General features: G+C 41.0%; 1 protein-coding gene across 9 annotated transcripts in view; it reads left to right on the top strand.

Moving 5' to 3' along the window:
• FMNL2 (formin like 2) overlaps positions 1–21,792 on the top strand; it is a 314,444-nt gene that overhangs the window by 204,269 nt on the left and 88,383 nt on the right. For all 9 annotated transcript variants that reach the window (XM_058715261.1, XM_058715265.1, XM_058715257.1 and 6 more), the window contains exons 3-5: positions 3,808–3,888; positions 9,437–9,513; positions 19,616–19,699. In XM_058715261.1, the coding sequence (XP_058571244.1) occupies positions 3,808–3,888; positions 9,437–9,513; positions 19,616–19,699 (242 nt within the window). The remainder of the gene's footprint in view (positions 1–3,807; positions 3,889–9,436; positions 9,514–19,615; positions 19,700–21,792) is intronic.

The following is a 21,792-nucleotide window of genomic DNA, read 5'->3' as shown; positions in this document are numbered from 1 at the left end:
GATCACACAAAGAGATGAATGGCACGAGGTCAAGATGGTGGTCATGTTATATAATTAGACATTTTGAAGGAAATTTGGATTTTATTTTTTTATTATATATATTTTTTGTTTTAGAGAGCATGAGTAGGGGAGAGGGGCACTGGGAGAAAGAGAGAAGAGACTCTTAAGCAGGCTCCATGCTCCGTGCAGAGCCCACTGTGGGGCTTGATCCCATGACCCTCAGATCATGACTTGGGCTGAAGTCAAGAGTGAGATGCTCAACTGATTGAGCCACCCAGGTACCCCCGAAATTAGTATTTTAAAAGCTCTTCCAAATGACATCAGTTCATATTGACAAATCACCATGATTAAAGAATACTTTTATCCCCAAGAATAATATTTCTGTATAATGGGACTCAAGTCATTAAGCTACTCGTGTCAGTGTGATGTTGGGCAAGCACGTAACTAGTTATTGAAAATCGCTCATGGGATAAGCAGACCTGGAGGTGAGGATGATGGAAAATTGCCAGCCAAGGCGTTTTTGGCTTTCAGTGCAAAACCCAAAATTCTAATATTTAGAGGAAAAAATTGTTAATTTAAATAAATACAATGCCAGTAATCCTTCCAATGTCCTTCAAAGTAAATGTGTTTTGGCGAGGTGCTGATATTCTCCAGTGTAGTTACCCAAATGTTTTTACTGTGCAAAAGGCCATATTGAAAACACGGGGCAGGCGGGGGCGGGGGGAAGAGGTTTGGTGAGCCAGGTGCTGGATGTATAAATCAAATAGTAGCCCCTTTTGAGATTAGACAGACAACTCCAGGTTTTAGGAAAATGACTGGGGCTTTCTTTGTATTCTTTCTCCATACCAGTTTTATTTAAATCCCTGGATGGAGGCTTGAATTTTCTGAGTAGTAGATACAATGTAGACCTCCTATGTTGTGAAGCGTCAGGCTTCTTTGTGTTCTGTTGTGGTTGTTTTGTTTTGTTTTGGAAATAGATGAGTAAATTATTCAAACAAATGAAAACTGTGTAACAACAGCAAATTTTTGTAAGCACATTGGGAAAAGTATGTATTAATTACAGACTTCTTCTATAATTTCAGGGGAATAATTAAAAGGAAATACTTACAGGATCAATAAATGCATATTTGATAAAGCCCCTCTGGATCACGACAGTCTTGAGCAGAAAATGGGGAAAGGTGCATTTATTGACTGTCAAAAATGGGATTCACTAATTGAGTGGATGACAATATGTTACATGTGCTAGTCAACCAGATTTTGTTGTTTTAAAGGAAAAAATACAGCTCTTCTGTTGTGAAGATATTATGTAAAAGAACAATCATTAGACATCTGTTAGCAACTGTCCATAGATTTAAATGTCGGTCCTCAGGTAAATACCACATTGGTCAGAGTAAACTTAATGTTGAGTTTCCTGTGTTAGGGACCTTATATTTAGAGGTAGGAGGTATTTGCTATAGCACAACGGAACACAGTTTGAGTTGTTACTGGCCATAGGAATTTTAAATTTGGATAATTGGATTGTATTATTAAAAAGAGTAAGTTTTTCTGATATCCTGATATATCTCTGGCATTACCTATTGTCATACATAAGGTTGGATATAGTAACTGGCTTCTAGATGGTTTATCGCTTCATTTTTTGGAGTTTTTTTATGATTATTTTAGTCTTTAGCTGGGCTATTGTTAAAGCCCTATGGCAGTTGGGTCCTATCTGGCCCCTTAGTGAAGTGATGGTGATTTAAAAACAACAACAACAACAACAACAAAAAAAAAAAAAAACAGAAAAAGAAAAAGGACTTTATACATAGACTATTCGATGGCACTAGAGATGTCAAATACCTGTGAATTGTTATTTAGAAGTTGCTCGCAGATTGGAAAATGGCGGGGAGGGGGGATAATTACAAACATTATGCTGATCTTTTTTGTTAACAGCTATGTTGAGAATCAGTTCATCTACTCTAAAATGTCTCCTGATCATCTTCTTAAATGTTTATTTATGTTGAGAAAGAGAATCCCAGGAGCCTGAAGTGGGGCTTGATCTCATGAACCATGAGATGATGACCTGAGCCAAAATCAAGAGTTGGATGCTTAAGTGACTGAGCCACTAAGGTGTGCCCCCTGATCATTTTTAAATAAAGGGGAAATATGGACAGTTGTCTCACTACAAGTCCCTTCCATCTATTTTAAATCATTTTAAATAACAATAAAATGTATGTTTTCACTAATGAGATGATCTTTTTGATAATAATGAGATGATCTTTAGAAAGGCTTTTCTGTATCTATAAGCAAGAAGACTTGAGTGGACCAGGAAGGATGTTGTGGTTCCCTGTGTTGGAAATACACATGCTTGAACATGCTGGCCAGTTGTCAGTGTTGTGAAATACCAAAACTTCATTGTGGCATAAGCAATAATCAGGTTAAAAAGAATTACTAGAAAAGCATCTTTTCAGGTTGTCGTTGGAGGAGGCCCTGATAAGAATTGCTTTGATTTCATGATAAATCTTAGTTTTTCCTTTTAGTGCTGATTCATTGTGTGTGAAGGGTAGCATACGTCCAGAGAAAGTTGTGAAACCTAAGAACAACACAATAAGTAGGATAAAGTCAGCACCTGTATGACTACTACTTGGGTCAAGAGAGAGAACCTTGTGGCCTCTTCGGTCACTTGGAATTTCCCTTCCCCCACTTTGATCCCCTGTCATTTTTATGCTCATCATCTCTTCCTCAATCCCCTAGATGTATAGGTATGTATCAATAAATAAAATCACCTATGTATATGTCCCTATTCAAATTTAATTTTGCCTGTTGTGTAAATCCATAGAAGTGAAGTCACATTCTTTTTGGCTCAACATCAGGTTTATAAGATCCATCCATACAGGAGAATATGGTACAGTTTGTTCATTTTCATTGGAATATAATGTACGATTATATGAACATAATACAAGCATTCATCCATTTTATAGTTTGTGGGCATTTGGGTTTTACCCAGTTTTTTACTGCTGCTTATTCTGCTTTGGACATTTATGATCTGTAATACCTGATACACATGGGCACGAGTTTCTCAGTGTGCTTCCATCCATAGCATCTGTATACCATTTGTTAGTAATGCAAATTCTCAGGACCCATCCCAGATCTGCATTCAAATACTACCTTGGAATATATATTATATATATTATATGCTTATTTTAGTGACCGTGCTTTTGCTACAAATATTTCCAGGTTTTCTAATTTGGAACTGCTTCGGGAACCCATTAATGATTATATACGTGCATATGTACTCATACAAAGATACACTCACTTGAGTCTCTTAGCGATTGAGCCATTCCTCATTTTTGAAACAAATTAGTTTTATCCAGTTTGAGTCAAGTTTTTGGTATTTTTGAAAAAATAACGTTCAAAAGAACTATTTGCCAACATTGAAGATAGTCCAAAAAATATGCGGTAGACGGAAGAACTACCCAAAGAGGACGTGAATAAACGTTGCGTGAAGCATCATTCTAGAATGAGAGCAGCGGAGCACTGAAGACATTGTGTACTGACTCCACAATAGGGCAGACGTGGGCTCAAATCCACTGCTAACACTGACTAGCTGTGTCGACTGAGTTTCTCTAAGCTTCGGTTTTCTTCTTTGCAAAGGGAGGATAATAACATTTACTCTAAAGATTCAAAACCATCAGTACATGAAGATCATCTGCAGGGTCACACTAGTAAGTGTGAACGCATGTCAGCCGTGGATCAGCAGTATTAATCTGAGTGGGGTGGGTGGTCACACCTTCGTAGCCCTCATGCTTTTTACTTTTGTGCTTCCTGCAGGAACGATTCCAGGTGAAGAATCCTCCCCATACATACATTCAAAAGCTCAAAGGCTATCTGGATCCAGCTGTAACCAGGAAGGTAAGATGGATTTGTTTGCACTCTTTGCTGTCCCTTCCTCATTGGTGAGCGGGCACCTCCTGCACCGGAGGGGACTTTCCTTCCTCTGCATTATAGCCTCTGCTTGAGCCTCCAGCAAGACAGCCACCATGAGGAAACAAAGAAGAAAGCCATCCTTCTCGTGTAAGGAGGTGTTAAAAAGTGCTTTCCTGAGATGGGAGTCATGTACCTCGGATGGTTATTATTTTTTTTTTTTTAATTTTTTTTTCAACGTTTTTAATTTATTTTTGGGACAGAGAGAGACAGAGCATGAACGGGGGAGGGGCAGAGAGAGAGGGAGACACAGAATCAGAAACAGGCTCCAGGCTCCGAGCCATCAGCCCAGAGCCTGACGTGGGGCTCGAACTCACGGACCGCGAGATCGTGACCTGGCTGAAGTCGGACGCTTAACCGACTGCGCCACCCAGGTGCCCCCCTCGGATGGTTATTGAGTCACTGCCGTTTCCAATCACACAGGGCAGCGAGTCGAGTCCAGAGGTGTTAAGGCCCCTCAGAAAGCGGGCTTAGCAAAGGGAATACTTGTCTTTCATGCTTCGGTGCATTTCCAGAGGCCTTGAAAAATCACTGTGGCTTTGTCATCCCAGCTGTGTGCTCATATCCTGTGTTGATGCTATTAGCAGCTTCCCCCGGGCCTAACCCTGCCCCTGGCCCCAAGAAGGTAGAGAATAGCTGATTCCGTTCTCAGCTGACTCTCTCCTTTTACAAACAAGCTGTGCTTTGTGCAGCCACACAATTGGTTTAAACTGATGCCTTGTGGTAAAGCATGTAGCCTGGCACAGCCCAGCGGGCTGGGATTGGTCCTGGGATGTCTCAGGGCAGAGCTGTCCTCGCTCAAGATGGGTACAGGCACTCTTCACCAGATAGCACTGGTTTTTTGGTTGACCTTCCACAACTCCTGCTTTCAAGGCTGCAGCAACAATAACTTGAGCTGAATTCCCTCTGTTTCAGTGTGTGACTCATGAGAAAAGAAAGGCACACTTTTCCTCGTTGCCCACTGTTTCTAGGGCTCTTGTAATTCTTTTCAAATCTTTTTATCTTCTGCTTCCACTCTAAACGTCTCCACCACCCCCATCCAAGAAAATCGAGCAAATGAGAACAGGTTTTACTTCCTTTTGGAAGTTTCCTGACCTTTTGTCCTGTGGTTAACATGAGACAAGCAGAAGAAATACAATCTAGGGGTGATGGACTATAGACCTTTACTGTCAGCTAGATGCCATATGTGACTTGACTGTGGTGCAGACTCCTCTTCTAAGAATGTACCTGCCAAAGTATCATAATATCCCCACCCCACAAATATGGCTCACGCATCATTCGTTTCTTAAAAGAGCCTCTGTCAGTCCCCCTGAATGAGTCTGTCCCCTCTTTCTTGTCTCCTTTTCCAAGGATATAGCAACCTTCAGTTTCATCAGATTACAGAGGGTTAGATGAAGGCACCACCCCTCTTCCCCAACACAACCCAAAAAAAACCAGGAGAATTTTTTGGCTATTTCTTTTTATAGGGGCAGCAAGATTGTGTTTTATTATTTTAAATTTTATTTATTATTATTATTTTTTTTTAGAGAGTGTGTGTGCCCATGCTAGTGGCGGAGGGGCAGAGAGAGAGGGAGGGAGGTAGTCTCAAGCAGGCTCCATGCCTAGTGCAGAGCCCAACACAGGGCTCGATGTCACGACCCTGGGATCATGACTCGAACCGAAATCAAGAGTCAGACACTCAAGTGACTGAGCCACTGAGGCGCCCTAAGATTCTGTTCTAGAAATAATTTCAGAAATTCCCCAACTTCGGGATGCTTGGGTGGCTCAGTCAGTTAAGCGTCTGACTTTGGCTCAGGTCATGACCTCATGGTTCGTGAGTTCGAGCCCCGCCTCGAGCTCTGTGCTGACAGTTTGGAGCCTGGAGCCTACTTTGGATTCTGTGTCTCCCTCTCTGCCTCTCCCCCACTTACACTCTATCTCTGTCTCTCAAAAATTAAATGTTAAAACAAATTAAAAAAAAAAAAAAGAAATTCCCTAATCTATAAACCTTCAGGCAGTGGCTCAGACCCTAGGATTAGGAACCCTCATGTTGCTAAGTGAGGCAGAAATGTTGGTGTTTATGCGTAGACTGAGTGCTCCTCTCATTTACAGCAAGTTCCATTCCCAATTACGTTAACATTTCTCAGATTCTTAGGAAAAAGGAGAGGATAAGAACACTCCTTGAGAACGCTTCTCTGAGTCCATCCTCAAGTTCTGTAAGAAGGAGATGCTTGGAGAGAAAAGGTGGCTTTCTCCTGGAAAAGGCCCAGTTCTCTTCTGGAACCATTATTCCTGAGCTAAGCAAAGAATGTAAAACAAATAAGCTGTTTAGAGAGTGTTTTGCTCCATTGCAAATAACTTCATAAAGGACAAAGATGAGGATATCTGTGTGGGCTGACCTTCACTCCTGACCAGATACCAGACCATGTGTTCACCTGAGTGGCCTGCTTTGGTCTGTGCCTTGCCTTTCAAGATCAGTCATTCTGCTGAGAAAAAGATAAAATGGATGTTGAATCATCCACCCCTGCACTTTCTGTCAGGAGCTGGCAGTAGGAAATGATCTTTTCCACTCAACTTAATTCTCATGCTTAAAGCCTGGAAAGAGGAAATTTTGCTTGGAATAAGGCACAACTTGCAGTTAGAACAGGTTTGAAATTCTCAGCTGTACTACAGTGAGGAAAAGGGAAGATTTCAAATCGGGATTTTCAATTTTAGCCAAACAGTCTAGACTGAGTTGTCTTCCCTAACCTGTGTCTGGAGAGCTTAAATACTTTAACTCATTTATCTTTTGTTCACATTGAATAGAAGATACTTAATTTGCTGTCTTGTGAGAACATTTCTTAAGCATATTCTGTTTAGACTTTCTGCTAAATAGTTTTAAGGGAAATCCTGGAGGGCAGGGAAGGAAGAGCCTAAATTCTATATCTCTGTGACCAGGACTCTGCAAAATAGCCTCCTCATTGAATACCAGGCGGTGCTGGTGTGTGATTTGGGGAGGTGCATTCATATGTCGCATGGGAAAAGACCATGAAGAAAGGAGTGTGGTTCTCTGCAGGCTGTGCAGTTGTGAAATGAGACCTATTGCGTGGATTTCCAGGGCTCCTCTGAACTCATCCCTGGGCCTGCCTATAATGGAGAGGGCCAGGGGGAATGTTCCACACTACTCACTGATGGTACCTGGCTCCTTGTTGCTGCTCCCCACAAGCACATGGTTTTTGTGTGTGGTGTTTTGAAGCATTCTCAATACATTTTCGTGGCGCAGAGTGCTAACAGTCATTTCCTATGTGTTAGAGAGGTGGATGTCAAGGTTTCTCCATGGTCCCGAGTCCCACTGACAGTTACACAGCCCTCGAGAGAATATAATACAGGGACAAAGTCAGTTTGGTTTTCTCTGTTACCATGCAGTTGTAAAACTGTAGTGCCTGCCATAGTAAATGCCTGAGAAATGTTATCTGCTACTGTTGTCGTTCCTGGTATCTCCTGGTGTTTTGATGGAGTTGCTCTATTTTGATGTATGCCTCTTAGCCCTTCGGCGAATCCTCTTTATACCCTATTGTGCCCTCGGTGCTACACAGGGTGCCCCATGTGGCTGATGATGAGCTTTCCCTGAGGACCAGCAAAGGCCACGGGGAACGAGTCAGAACTGTGCACAAAGCAAAGCTGGGAACGCTGAGTTGCTTTCTAAAAGGCCACGTATGCAGATAGTCTGAGACTTGTGACTCTGACATGGGAATGGCCTCTCCAGAGCAGCCAGCAGGCCTGGGAATGGGTTCCTCAGCTGTGTGGCTGTAGACTCTGCCTCATCAGCGGTCCTCATTGCTGGAAAGCTCTTCAGGAGACACCGGGTTTGGATGTCCCTCCAACTGATACATAACTCTTCTGTCATTTCTTAGGCCTTTCTTGACAAAAGAGGGGAGTGGCTCTTTTTTCATTGTTTTGGAGATGCTTTAATTTCATCTATCTCAATATACCCAGATTCTAAAAACCAAGAAGGTCTTTGGAGTTCTTTAAGAATGGCAGTCAGAGGAAACTGTCAGATTGTTGGTTTCCTTGGGGCCCTGGTGAGAAGCAGGTGGGGGAAAGGAGAAGAAGGTAATAGAAGTCCACCCTTGCTGAGCAGGCTTCCAGTCTTCACCGGGATACCAGGTCCTTCCCGTGTCATGGCAGGGCTTGGATCTGTCCACCGCACATCCTCCCTTTCCAGCCTTCCTCCGTTCCTTCCTGTCCTTGGATGCCTTCGTCTTTGGAACTGGATGAGCCTATTTCCACCACAGTTGTGGTAACAGAGGAGAAGGGTCCCTAATATCCTGAGCTAGAATTCTCACAGCCTTTTCTTGAAAACTGTGTAACATGCAGGTGGTTTGGATTTGTAGCACAGAGAGCATAGAACTCTTCTTAAAAGGCATGGTGTATCAAATGTCCTACTTCCAGAGTGGCCTAAGACTTTGGTTACTCTAAATAAATGTTTCAGGAGGAAATCGTGTTCCTGACAATGGATGTGCATTGCAACTCAGTGATACACGGGGATTATTTAGAGTTAAGAGGATAAAGAAGCATATATTTACTAGCAGAGGGTGATTCATTGAAGAAAGAAAGACCTGAGGGGGTTCTAGAAGGATTGGTAGGGTTTTTATTGGCCAGGGAATGAGGAAGGACATTCCAAAAGTAGGAGGGACCTTCCAAATGAGGGCTCATAGGTAGAGGTAACTCTGAATGCTGACTTTTGGGAAATGTTACTCTCTATAGAAAATAACCTAACAGTCCTGAGATAGCTGCCTTAGAAAGACCACCTTGCAAGGGTGGCTCTTAGTTGGCACTTGGGAACTTGCATTTCAGGAGAGTTCATAACTTTCCCTGATAAGAAGGATTCGCTGTGCCTAAACTGTTCATGCCAACAATACAGTTTATGCTGACTGCCTTCTTTTTTCTTCCTGGGAGTCTGGACTTGTGGTATGTGCTAGGCAGAGAATGCCTAAGTGACCAGCTCTCAATAAAAACGCTGGCGGACAGCTTTTCTGGTGGACGGCATTTCACAAATACTATCATTTGTGACTCCTCTGGGAGAAGACTGTTGGAAGCTTGTATCTGTTTTCTTCTGGACTTGACCCCGTGCACCTTTCCCTTTGCTTAGTGTGCAATAAATCTTAGCCATAAGGACAACTGTATGCTGAGTTCTAGGAGGGAGTCTTAGGAAATCATTGAAACTGGGGGTGGGTGGGTAAGGGAACCCCAACACTTAGGTATTTTGGTGAATATTGTAGGGTAGGGAATAATAATGTACTTACTCAAAGGCACCTAGTATATATGATGTAAGTAATTTTTCAGTCCTTTTGCACAAGCTAATTTTCATGATGAGAATAATTTGTGTGCTTTGCAAAAGGAAATGCAAGAGAAGCCCACTTTAAGAGCAGAGATGTTTTCATATTGTGTTAAACAAGCGGCAGTTACAGCAGTTGATGAAATCTTTTTTGTGAGATTATGTGTTCTTGAATTACAGAAATTCAGGCGGCGTGTTCAAGAATCCACACAAGTGCTAAGAGAACTGGAAATTTCTTTAAGAACCAACCATATTGGGTAAGTGAGCCCATTTAACATTTTAGCTTTAAGGCTTTTGGACACTTTACCAAAAGGCTGAATCATATCCAAAGAATTCAGCTTCCTTGTTGATCATTACAGATTAAGAGACTGAGGTTTAGATGGGCGGAGCCTTGGTTAGTACTTGAGCTGCTATCAGTAGAAGCAGGACAGACGGTCTTTGATTCGGATATTAATAACAATCCTAAAATTCTTTGCTTGGATGCAGTGATAGTGCTTGGTCTTTTGTGTGTGTAACAATTCCTGGCAAATCAGGAACTCGCGAACAAGTAATGTATCCTGGGATCCTGGAGGATCTCTCAGGGAAGTCTTGCACCTGGTTAGTGGAAGCTGCTTCATTGTGCTTTCTTCAGCTCCAGAAGGGACAAGAAACTGGAATGATGTCACCTGACGCCCCTCATTGTACTTAGGTGTTCTGAGTATCTCTGTCCTGCATCCCTAGACTTCAGGACCAGGAGTGTAAATCCACTCCGGAAAATAAAGTTGGGAGAATCTCAACGCTAAGCATTTCTGGGAGTTTTGCATGCGACTTGCCTTTAGCGAGTACAACTGTATTGCATTCTCCCTTACTCCTAGAATGGCATAATTGTACAGTACCTTAGAATAAGAGGATTCATCTCCAAGGCAGAATGATATCAGATATGCTCTTTTGCAGCTTTAGTTCTTCGGACATACCTGTTTAACACCCAGCCAGTTATTTAGGCCCTCTGTGTTTTGATTCTTTGAATTTAACAGAGAGAAGATTATAGACTTTAGATCTTTCAGAATTATTTCCTGCGACATTCTTTGCAAGTCTATTGGAAATGAAGTTTTGCATGTATGTTACATTACAGTTTTGCAGATTATTATGTAAAATAAATACACTCCAGCAATAATAGTTTACTTCTACTTCAGGCTGTGCTTTGGTATAAGCCATTCAAATGGTTCATTTCCACAGTTATTTCAGAATAGGCTTTTTAAAAAAAAAATTTATGTTTTTATTTATTTTTGAGATACAGCGTGAGCGGGGGAGGGGCAGAGAGAGAGGGAAACTCAGAATCCAAAGCAGGCGCCAGGCTCTGAGCTGTCAGCACAGAGCCGGGCACAGGGCTCAAACTCACGCACTGCGAGATCATGACCTGAGCCGAAGTCAGATACTTAACTGACTGAGCCACCCAGGCGCCCCAGAATAAGCTTTTTTAAATTGCAGATAATGCAAGGTTGATTTATAGGTGATGAAGCTTGGGTGAGAATGTTCATTTCCTAAAGGATAACTGCACATTTTTCACCTTGAGAATGAAGTATTTGGAAAATGAACTGATTTCTAAAGTTGATAATCACTTTGTCCAAGAAAATGGACTGTCAAGCAGTGGGTCATAGAATCATGGTATTAGAACTGGAAGAGAAGTTAAGGATTACCTAGTTCTTCATTTACAGATGAAAAACATTCAAGACCAGAGAAGGTGAGTAACTCCTATAAAGTCTATGGCTGTACAGCCAAGTGCTGTGGTTCAAAATGCCATGTTCTTTTTCTTACATAGTCTAATCTGACAGCTCTTTCCCTGAAAGGAAGTAAGGTAATCAGGGCCCTGGGATCAAAGCAATGAGGCTTGTCTTTTGGGGGTGAAAGTGGTGGTGATTTAATACAGTTGGGCATCCAAGCTTAGGAAACTCAAATACTTTCCAATATTTACAGATCAGGAACTAGATTCCATTTGGGAAGGTCCAACCCTGGACTGTTGGCACTTCTTGACTGACAATGGTAGAATGAGCTGCAGCCAGGGTTTCTACAAATTGTCAAAGAGCATTGCTGAAATAATGTGAAATTGACCATCAAATACCAAAGCAAGACAATCCTTTCTGATACAAAGTTGGCTGAAAAGAAGAGCCTGGGTTGGGCTGGAGCCAGTGCAAATCTGCAAGCAATCCGAGTAGTTTGCTGTTTAGGATACTATAGGCATGTTGAAAGATTCTTACATTTCTTTCATCTTTAGCATCTGAAGTTTCCCTTTGTCTACCACCTATTGTGTGAGACTTTGTGAAAGCTTTGGCTCGAGCAGCAGAAAAATTCATGGAGGCTCATTTTCTGGTTGCATACAACCATTTTTTGGCTTCTCCTTATATGGAATGAAGCCACGCACCAGGGCTTTGACCTATCTTGACTGTCCTGAAAACCCAAACTTGAACTGGACTCTTCATTATGGAAACTAACTGGCTTGACCTCATTTGATTGGAAAGTCTTTTGAAGAATTACTCAGTAATGTGAAAATCACCAATTATTACAGTGAGGAATTCTTGGAATGCAATGTGCTATATAAGGTATTCATAGATTTTATTGCCCTTTATTGAGGTACCATAATAGAAGAATAATTGGGTGTCCATTGTCTTATGGAAAAAGAGATCTTGGTTCAGATTTTTGCTGTGCTCTTGATTAGTTATTAAATAAGTTATTTAGATAAGTTGCATAAGCTCTTTGTACTTTGTGACCTAAGTTAACTTCTTATCTATAAAATGAGGGTATTATTTACCAATATGAATGTTGTAAGGTTAAATGAGATAACTTATGAAAGACCTAATATAGGCTCTAATACATAATAGTTACTCAAAATATGATAGCTATTATTGTTAGGCTTATTGAAAATAATGTTTAATAATAATTCAATAATATTATTTTACCTCTAAGGAATTCCATGCAGAGATTGTTACTTTCTCTGTCTAAAATGACCCTGACACCTAGGAAATTGTGATTCCCAGAAATTAAAAGGAAGAATTACATTTAAAATCTACTTGTCTTGTAAAGGTTATTCTTGGCACATGCTTGTATTTTAAGCCTAAAGTCTGAGACTTTGCTGAGATAACATTCCAAGGTACAGCTTTGTCCAGCAAAGGGTTTGTTCTGAGTTGAGATATCAGCCTTAAACTGTATAAATGGAAGCAATCATCTGAGAAAGAAAATTAATTTTCTTTGAGCCAAATTGAAGTAAGAATTGGACTAGAAGTAATCTTATTCACTTACTCTTAGGAACTATAATAATAGAGAAGAATTGGATTATGACTTATCCAAGCCCTTGAAATGACTTGAAATACCCTTGAAAGGAGCCAAGTACTGTGAGAACACTTTGGCTATGCAGTGTGAGTAGGCAGAGATATCTGCCATGGCATTTTGGATGTCAGGGCGATAAGATTCAGGTGGTGGTGGTGGTGGTGAGCTGGGTAGGTTTATGGGCTTTATTCCTGGCACTGAGGTATAGGTTCTGTCTCCTTGCAGGTACTTTATTGTAACAAAACTCTCCATTAAGAGAGAAAATTACTTTTCATCCTGAGTGCAAGAACATAGATGTTCTGAAAGATGTTCATTTCACTTTATCTCATTGGAGCTGCAAGAATGGGCATGCGGTCGTGGGAGGAATGTGTCAGTTGGCAGGGAGAAGATTTGTGGAAAGGGGAAGGAGCCCAGAAACTGCTCAGTGAAGGTCTTTTCTCCTGCAGTTCCCAGAATCTTGGTGAACAGGGTCTGGCTGGGCCAGGCCAGTGAAAAGAGAGAGAAGAATAACTAAGGCTTTTAACAGGTGTACAGCTGATTTGGGGTGTGTGTATATATCAAACTGTGCTATGATTAATTCATTCTTAAGTGTTGATTCTTAGAAATCCTAAAGATTATGATCTTGTCATTTATTAAATATGTTCATTGTGTTACTTCTTTTCTTTCTTTTTTTGTGTGTGTGTATGTTTATTTTTGAGAGAGAGTGGCAGAGCACAAGTGGGGGAGGGGCAGAGAGAGAAGGAGACACAGAATCTGAGGCAGGCTTCAGGCTCTGAGTTGTCAGCCCAGAGCCCGATGCGGGGCTTGAACCCACGAACTGTGAGATCATGACATAAGCCGAAGTTGTATGCTTAACCGACTGAGCCACCCAGGCACCCCATCATTGTGTTATTTCTTACAAAAATCTTTTTATTATTGCCCTTTACCTCTGAGCCCCTGTTTATAGATGAGGAAAGTTAGAGTCAGTTACTAATTATCTTGCTTCAGTCCACACAATTGAGAAGCACTGAAATTTGAACCTTGATATGTCCAAACGTAAAGTCCATTATCTGAACCAGCAGTTTTTAAATTTTTTTGATTTCAGGATTCCTTTACTCTTAAATTATTTTGAACCTTAATATGCTTTTGTTTGTGTGGGTTTTATCTCTTAATGTTTACCATATTGGAAATTTAACTGATGAATTTTCACTTGGCTTATTTAATAAAATTTAATTTTTATTTTAAAGTAAATATTTAATAAATACAAAGTTGTGAATACAAAATAATAAACATAGCACAAACAAGATATTTTGTGAGAAATATCTATTTTCCAAAGCAACAAGAAAAAAATAGTAACAGGAATGGCATTGGTTTACATTTTTATAAATTTCTTTAATGTCTGATTAATAGAAGGCAGCTTGATTCTGACTTCTTTGTCTGCATTTGATTTGTGGTAATATGTTGTATATGTATATGAAGATGTACATGAAGAAAAACCGGCCTTACACACACATATGCACTTGAAAAAAGGAGTTTTAAATAACCTGCAGATAATTGTGGATATTCTTCTTTCATGGTACACCATCCTTCAATGAGTGGTAATTTCTTTGTAGAATCTGAAAGAATATCAATGGGCTTTTGTACTTGGTTAAACTAAAATTCACTGTGGGTTTTTTTTTTTTTTTTTTTAATGTTTATTTTGAAAGAGATAGCACGAGCTGGGAAGGGGTGGAGAGAGAGGGAGAAGGATCTGAAGTGGGCTTTGCACTGACATCAGTGAGCCTGATGTGGGTCTTGAACTCAGGAACTGTGAGATCATGACCAGAGCCAAAGTCAGACCGTCAACTGACTCAGCCACCCAGGTGACCCCACTGTGCTATCTTGAAAATTGAATGGGTCGTTCCACCCAGGCATAATTTGGGTAACATCATGAATTGGTTATTTGGAAAATATGGTTTCACTGAGTTTTTCTGATCTCTCAAAGATTGAGACATTTTATTCTACAATATGAAAACATTCATGTTCATTAATAATTATCAGTGTAATCTGAATATACTTTAAGGATTGGGGAGTTGTCAAGTTCGTGGTGGGGAATACAAGTGTTCCAGAATTTTTAGTTTTTTGTTTGAAACCTCATATTTTATAATGGACAACAAATCCTCTCAGTTGTTTTCCTTGAAATGATACGCTCACTTCATTCACTTTTGAGAAAATGTCTGCCAAATACCCAAGACAGAATAACTGTATTTGTTAGTCATTTTATGTTTCATGTAAAAAATAATAAATAAAAAATAAAGAACGACAAAAAAACCCAACAGCAACTTGTTCAGTTGATGTCTCAAAAAACTGCACAAGTGCTTTTCCTGGAGTCAGCCGTGGTACTTGGGGACAGTAGGGGAGAGAGGTTTATGTGGGCTTTCCATTTTGTTAGATAGAAAATTAAAAAGATACAAACTCATGGCACAAGCTTTACTAAAATCAGTATTTTTTTTTTTTTTATTGCTTCCTTAAGGACAGTTCAAAGTGAAGCTGACTTTTTTTCTCTCCCAAGTGCTCTGGGTGAAGAACACTAAATAGGTGTATTTTCTGCCAGTCGTAGTTTTCTCCACTCTTTATTTTGTACCATCAGTGTGGGTGTCAGCACTGTGGAAAGCAATTACTATCTTAATATTTTTGTGAGAACAGTTTTAACTTCCCAAACCCCTCAGAGGGTCTCAGGGACCCCTAGTGATGTGTGGGCTGCACTAAGAACCAGTTTGTGACTCTGTCTTGAAGAATAGATTTGGCAGCTGATGGTTTATCTGAGTGATGCTTACTTACCTTCTTTCTCTTGCTGCTTGTGATTTTTTCGCATGATTTTTCCTCAACTGCAGTTTCCGCCATGTATTAGGAGCACCTCCAAAAGGAGACTGGCAAAGGGAATTCACCACTGTCCCTTATCTTGTGATCTTGGGTCTGCTTTGTTTAATCTTAGAAATTTGAAGCCAAAAAGGTCCCTTGAGACTTCATTTTCTAGATCAGAACAATGAGTTTCTAAAGTTGGCCGGGTGCAGGGGTGGGGTGAGGAGAGTGGAAGCAGAAACGAGCAACTCTGAAACAACTTGAACCTGTCTATGATAAAACAGTAACTGTTGACATCTGCACATAGATTCCTTCCTTGAATAAGAGTTTTTTTCAGAGCTATTTTTCCTTATCATGGTCTCTTCCAGCTCCTGAGCAGCTGATTTGGAATTTGCCTAATTCAAATTTACAACATATGGTGATTACACTGAATCTGTGGGGGTACTCAGTGATGCATGCTATCAGAGTCAGAAATAATTCTTGTTTCCAGAACCTATAATCATCCAATTTGAAACGGTGTGCATGTTGGCAATATGTAAAACAAAACAAAACAAAAAAACTGTATATAATATGCACAGAAGTGAAAAATGGAAATAATTTTCTAGAGGAACCCTAAATTTATGATATGTCATTGCAGGATCATGTACGTGAATCTGCACAGTAGGGCTTCCATTTTTTTTATGCCTTTAGGTTAAAGATACTGCTTTGAAATTTGCCCAGTTTTCATCTTTACCCATTTTGTTTGTATACTGTTTCCTCTCAGAAGTTCACTCTCACCTCTGTTCTCTCCTCCACAGTATATCCCAAGTGTAGAGGGGCTAGGAATTGATAAGAGACAGGAAAAAGTGAAGACTGTTTTTTTTTTTTTTTTTTCCCCCTGTAAATGCATAGCCTTTTTGCTGAAATGACTTGGCTAACCTTGGATCGTTTGGCAAAGAGGATAAGGAGGTCAACCATGGTGGATTTAAAAAGTTTTTTTTTTAATTATTAAGTTTATTTATTTTGAGAGAGAACGTGTGTGTACGTACAAGCAGGGGGAGGGGCAGAGAGAAGGAGAGACAGAATCCCAAGCAGGTTCCACATCATCATCGCAGAGTCTGATGCAGGGCTTGAACTCATGAACTGTGGGATCATGAACTGAGCCAAGATCGAGTCGGATGCTTAACCAACTGTGCCACCCAGGCACCCCCACTGTGGTAGATTTTTATCTTACTCTTCCCTAAATCACCTAGGGGTGTCTGGGCCAGATCAAAGACCCAGGGAAGATCTCAGGGTTTAGAAAAAGAGATTAACCTCATGAAATTAAACCTCTCAGAGGCAGGAATTGTTACACTCTAGCCGACTTGTTAGGAACTGTGCAGTTTGTTCCTGCCTTTCACTGTGAATGTTGTTTTTAAGGCACTTACACTCAAAATCAGCAACTGGGGCTGGAGGCATCCATAATAGCATTGGATTAAAGAAAGAGAAGCTAGCTAAATAGTCTTTATCCCTGCATGAAAATGTGTTCATATTAGTACTTTGAGTCAAGAGAATTGTGGCTCCTGCCGTGCTTGGCTCGCTCCTTCCTTCCTTCCTTCCTTCCTTCCTTCCTTCCTTCCTTCCTTCCTTCCTTCCTTCCTTCCTTCCTTCCTTCCTTCCTCCCCTCCCTCCCTCCCTCCCTCCCTCCCTCCCTGCCTTTATTTTATTTAAACATTTTCTTATCTGTGAGTCATTTGCCTCCCATTTAGTTTGTGGCTAAAAATCCCTGAGTTGGAAGTGCTGGTGGTTAAGGCAGTGATAGGTCCACAGGGTGTCCTGGACCATCTCTACTCTTTAGAGGCTATGTCTAGAAAATCAACCAGAAGGAACTACAATAGTTGTTGCTCTCAGCTCCTACACTGGAGTGTTTTTATGAGCCACTGAGATAGAAAGTGTAGAATTGAGATTGCTCTGTATCATCTGGAGTGTATGGTGACTCTTCATTCTAAAATGAAGACCTCCGTGCCCAGCCCCCGGGATTCCTGCTGCATGCCTGCCATTGAGGGCCAGTTTCAATCACCCAGCCAGAGCTCACAGGCCAGGCCACTGGAGAGGCCTCAGAGAAGCTCAGAGGCTTGAGTTTCCAGAGCAGCTAGTCAGAGGATTTCCATAGTGACTGCCATCCTTGCTTTAGTGTCCTACCATTTATAAAAAGAAAATTTATTTACTATTTCTAGGCTTCTAACTATTTGCACTTAAAAATGTACAGTGCCTCGGGGCGCCTGGGTGGCGCAGTCGGTTAAGCGTCCGACTTCAGCCAGGTCACGATCTCGCGGTCCGTGAGTTCGAGCCCCGCGTCAGGCTCTGGGCTGATGGCTCGGAGCCTGGAGCCTGTTTCCGATTCTGTGCCTCCCTCTCTCTCTACCCCTCCCCCGTTCATGCTCTGTCTCTCTCTGTCCCAAAAATAAAATAAAAAATGTTGAAAAAAAAAATTAAAAAAAAAAAATGTACAGTGCCTCCTGAGATCTAGCTGTAAAGGGAGAATAATTAAAATAAATCAACTGAAAGTATCCAGAGGCAGAAACCAGGAGACGCTGTATGTGGTGGTTTTGAAGCCTGACGGGTGGCCAACTCTTTTAGTTTTTGTCAGCCCTTTTTTTTTTTTTTTAAACGTTTATTTATTTTTGAGACAGAGAGAGACAGAGCATGAACGGGGGAGGGGCAGAGAGAGAGGGAGACGCAGAATCGGAAGCAGGCTCCAGGCTCTGAGCCATCAGCCCAGAGCCCGATGCGGGGCTCAAACTCACAGACCGCGAGATCGTGACCTGAGCCGAAGTCAGATGCTTAACTGACTGAGCCACCCAGGCGCCCCTTGTCAGCTCTTAAGAGACCCAACAGGTGGTGTTCTTTTACTTTCCTCTCTAGGTATCTTTTTGATATTATTTGCTTATATGTGGCTATGTTAGGTGCATACATTTTGTGATAGCCTGCCTGAGACACTTGGGGGAAAATACGAGATAAGCTGCCTGCTTTTCCTACCTTGCTGCCTCCGGGGGCTACCTGTAGACCTGAGTTTGCATCATGGAGATGAGAGGAATACAACAAAGAATGAGCTTGAGGATAAAGGAAAAAGGCCCCAAACAGAATTTGAAAACAGGCATCCTGAGTCCATCAGATTTTTTTTTTTTCTTCAGTCAAGACGAAGATTTTAAGGGATTTTTCATCCTTAACAATACACGTACGATTGTCGTCCTGTTGTTCTAACAGCTTGCGAAACTAGCTTCTAGCGTAGCAATCGTGTCCAGAGCTGGTGGGCCTGTTTTTTGCTTGGTGTTTTTGGAGGAAGGAAACCAGTTTTGGAACGCATGTGGGTGATGTACCTCAAGTCCCATTTCTGTGATAGTAGCAGACTTTTTTTACTTACTTGTCAGTACCTAGTGAAGGCTTATTAATCAGGTATCATGCATTCTTTGAAGATGAATGCCCTGGAGGAAATCCGTGGTAGCAAGTGTTTATCCTCAGTGCCTGAAGGTTCTGTTTGACCACTCTGCTTCATCTCTAGGAGTTATGGCGAAGTGCAAATAAAAATCAGTAAAAATTCTCACTGAACTGCATTCAAACCCACCATTTAAATGCAAGGTGATACTATTTAAAATGAGTTAAAGAAAAACATGATCTGTCATGTCTTGGCTTTGATGATGGTATGCGGCGCCTGCAAGTTTTTAAGAGGTTTTAACATTCATGGAAAAAATTAAGCAAATCATTAACCCTATTGAATTTCCAGAAGCTCCTAAATGCTGGTTTCTCATTGGCTAGTTCAGTGTTTTCTGTGGCCTAGTGTGCCAAGAAGGACTTGAATGTGGATTTGGAATCATGCCTGAATTTCACTGCTTATGTCGTCACGTTCCTAGCTTGCCGCGTTCCCTGTGTAGTCTTGGCTCCTTTAACAAGCAAGCTGTGGGTCAGTTGTGGTGGAAAAAAAATACACTTAGCAGGTTCCTTTTTTAGAACACTTCCTACAGGTCACCTCAAGTCTCCTAAGCAGTAAAATGCAAGCGAGGCACATGTATACCTTTTGCCCCCTTTTCTTGCACATTGAAATGCTGTGGTTTTTATGGTTACCATATTGAAAAGTACCTACTCCGTGCGATGGAGTCTAGGTCTGCCTCCGTTATTTCCTTGAAGTGAAAGTTTCTGGTGGAACAGTAACTGTGTTCACTGGGCTTTCTCATGGCAGAGCATGTGATGAACCTCTGTGATAATTGTTTTTATTTTTAACAGATGGGTCAGAGAGTTTCTGAATGAAGAAAACAGGGGTCTTGATGTTCTAGTGGAATATCTATCATTTGCGCAGTACGCGGTCACGTAAGTAAAACTTGGCTTTTGGCTTTTGAATTTCATGTGGTCACAGAAGATGCAAGAGAGTGGTAAAATTACATACCGCATTGAGGGGGAGAAACCCAGCAGCAGATGTGGTAAGGTTTAAGGAGGTTTGTTTCTACTCAAGTAGCTGAAAGCAAATCACGTAATTGTTATTAGAAATGCTTTCAAGGCAGAAGCAAAACGGGGGAATAAAAATCCCCCTTGGAGGAGTCCTTATTTTTAAAAGAGGTAACTTTCTTCAGTGCTCAAGTTACATTACGTCCATATGGTAGAATACCCTAGCAGATACTGAAAGAGGTATGTGATATACTGTTGAGTGAATAACACATGACACAGAAGAGTGACTTTCTTTTTCTCAGAAAACAAAACAAAAATATATACATTTGTACGTGCTAGCAAATGCAGAGAAAATAATTGCAGATGGGGATACCAAATCTAGTGGGACTGAGGGGAGGAGTAAACAGAGGCTTTGCTTTTTTACTTGATGGGTATTTGTGTTGTTTTGACTTCGCCTTCCTAAGGTGAGGGAGGAGAAAATTGGGGCAGAGCAGGAAAAAAAAATCAACGTATTTAACCTTGTTTTTTGTTAATTCTTAAAATTTTCCCATTTGCGAGGCTTCTGGAAGGATTTACAACAGGAATGAGAAATGTACATTTGGATGAGACATTTTCTTCTCCACATTCCCTCCTTTAGTCAAAAAAAACCCTAAAAACATTGCAGTATGTACTGATAGACTCTCTCACACACACAGATTGAGGAAGTAATACTTAATAATTGTATTTACAATTTGTTTGGAAGACATTTTGACTTGGGTGATAGTGTTTTCCCCCCTCTCCATGCTGCCTTTAAAAGCAGTAACTTGTTTTTTTATATCGCATCATTCCAAAGAAGTTCTAAGACTGAACCAGATGTTATCTTAGAACCCTCAGCACTTCCTTGAGAATGCGTGAGGAGAAAGCTGTAATTACTCCTACCTAACGGATGCAGAAATGACAGTATTAACTGAGACTAGCTTAATCAGTTTCAGGTTTGATAACTCTAGTGTATCATGTGAAGTAGAGTAAGAGACACCGATGGACAAGTTCTTAGCTTTCTAAGAAGTTGTCTTCTGAGGTATAGCCCCACTTTTTATAGCCTGTCCTTCCAAAGGGGGTTTCTTGTCTATGTCCATCATGTCAAAAACTGCTAACCTCTTTTTCACTTTATATTATGTGACAAACACAATAATACTACCCTGCTGCATTGTTTAAAATCTGAAGGAATGGTTATGGAATCGAGGAAAAGCTAAGAAATTTCAGTGGAAATTTCAATGGAAAAGGATGGCACGCTATGTATTAAATGTTTGCTGTGATTAACCCTTTACCTATATCACAATAGAGGCTGTGAACCAGTTTTCCCAAATGTACCCTCACTTAGGACCAGCAGGAAAAGGAGGTGCTACCACGAGGAGATCCTAGTTGTGGCATAAGATCAAACCCAGCAAAAGATCAGAACTCAGAGCTGTGGTTTCCTAATCTCATTTTTTTGGTGTTGCCTTTACATTCTCTGCTTGCTAGGTTTGGTTTGCTTTCGCCTTGTTTAGATAAGTTTTATATAAATACATAACTTACGTTCTTTCTTGAAACTAATGGGCTGAAAAGTTCCTTACTGTTCCTTGGCTTGTGACAGTTTCCTAGCCCAGGTAATGTGAGCCAACAGGTTCATGTTCCATCCCTAAATAGGATGCTTAACTAAGGTGTGTGTATCCTAATTCTGCTCTGTAAGGAGGGTGGGAAGGGTGAGCTGAGAGGAGTGGGAAGCTATGGAACAGCTGACCAATGACTTGGGGGTTGCAGAGTGACTTGGCGAGAGTAACAGTGACACGGGTGATCTTGGGATGCCCCCCTCAGCTTACCTTCTCCAGTGTCAGTTGTAGACTTCTATTTTTAGTTCTTAAGGATTTGATTACTCAATCCCACCTCTTTTCTGTTCAGCTCTGCTTCCTGCATCCAAAAGCATGACAAAATGGCCAGATCCATTCACTAATGATACATCAGTGGCTCATCCGAGTTTGCAGATGACAATTCTAATGGAA

The sequence above is a fragment of the Neofelis nebulosa genome, chromosome 2 (assembly GCF_028018385.1).
Source record: "Neofelis nebulosa isolate mNeoNeb1 chromosome 2, mNeoNeb1.pri, whole genome shotgun sequence".
NCBI lineage: Eukaryota > Metazoa > Chordata > Mammalia > Carnivora > Felidae > Neofelis > Neofelis nebulosa.
This window is presented reverse-complemented; position numbering and strand designations above follow the sequence as displayed.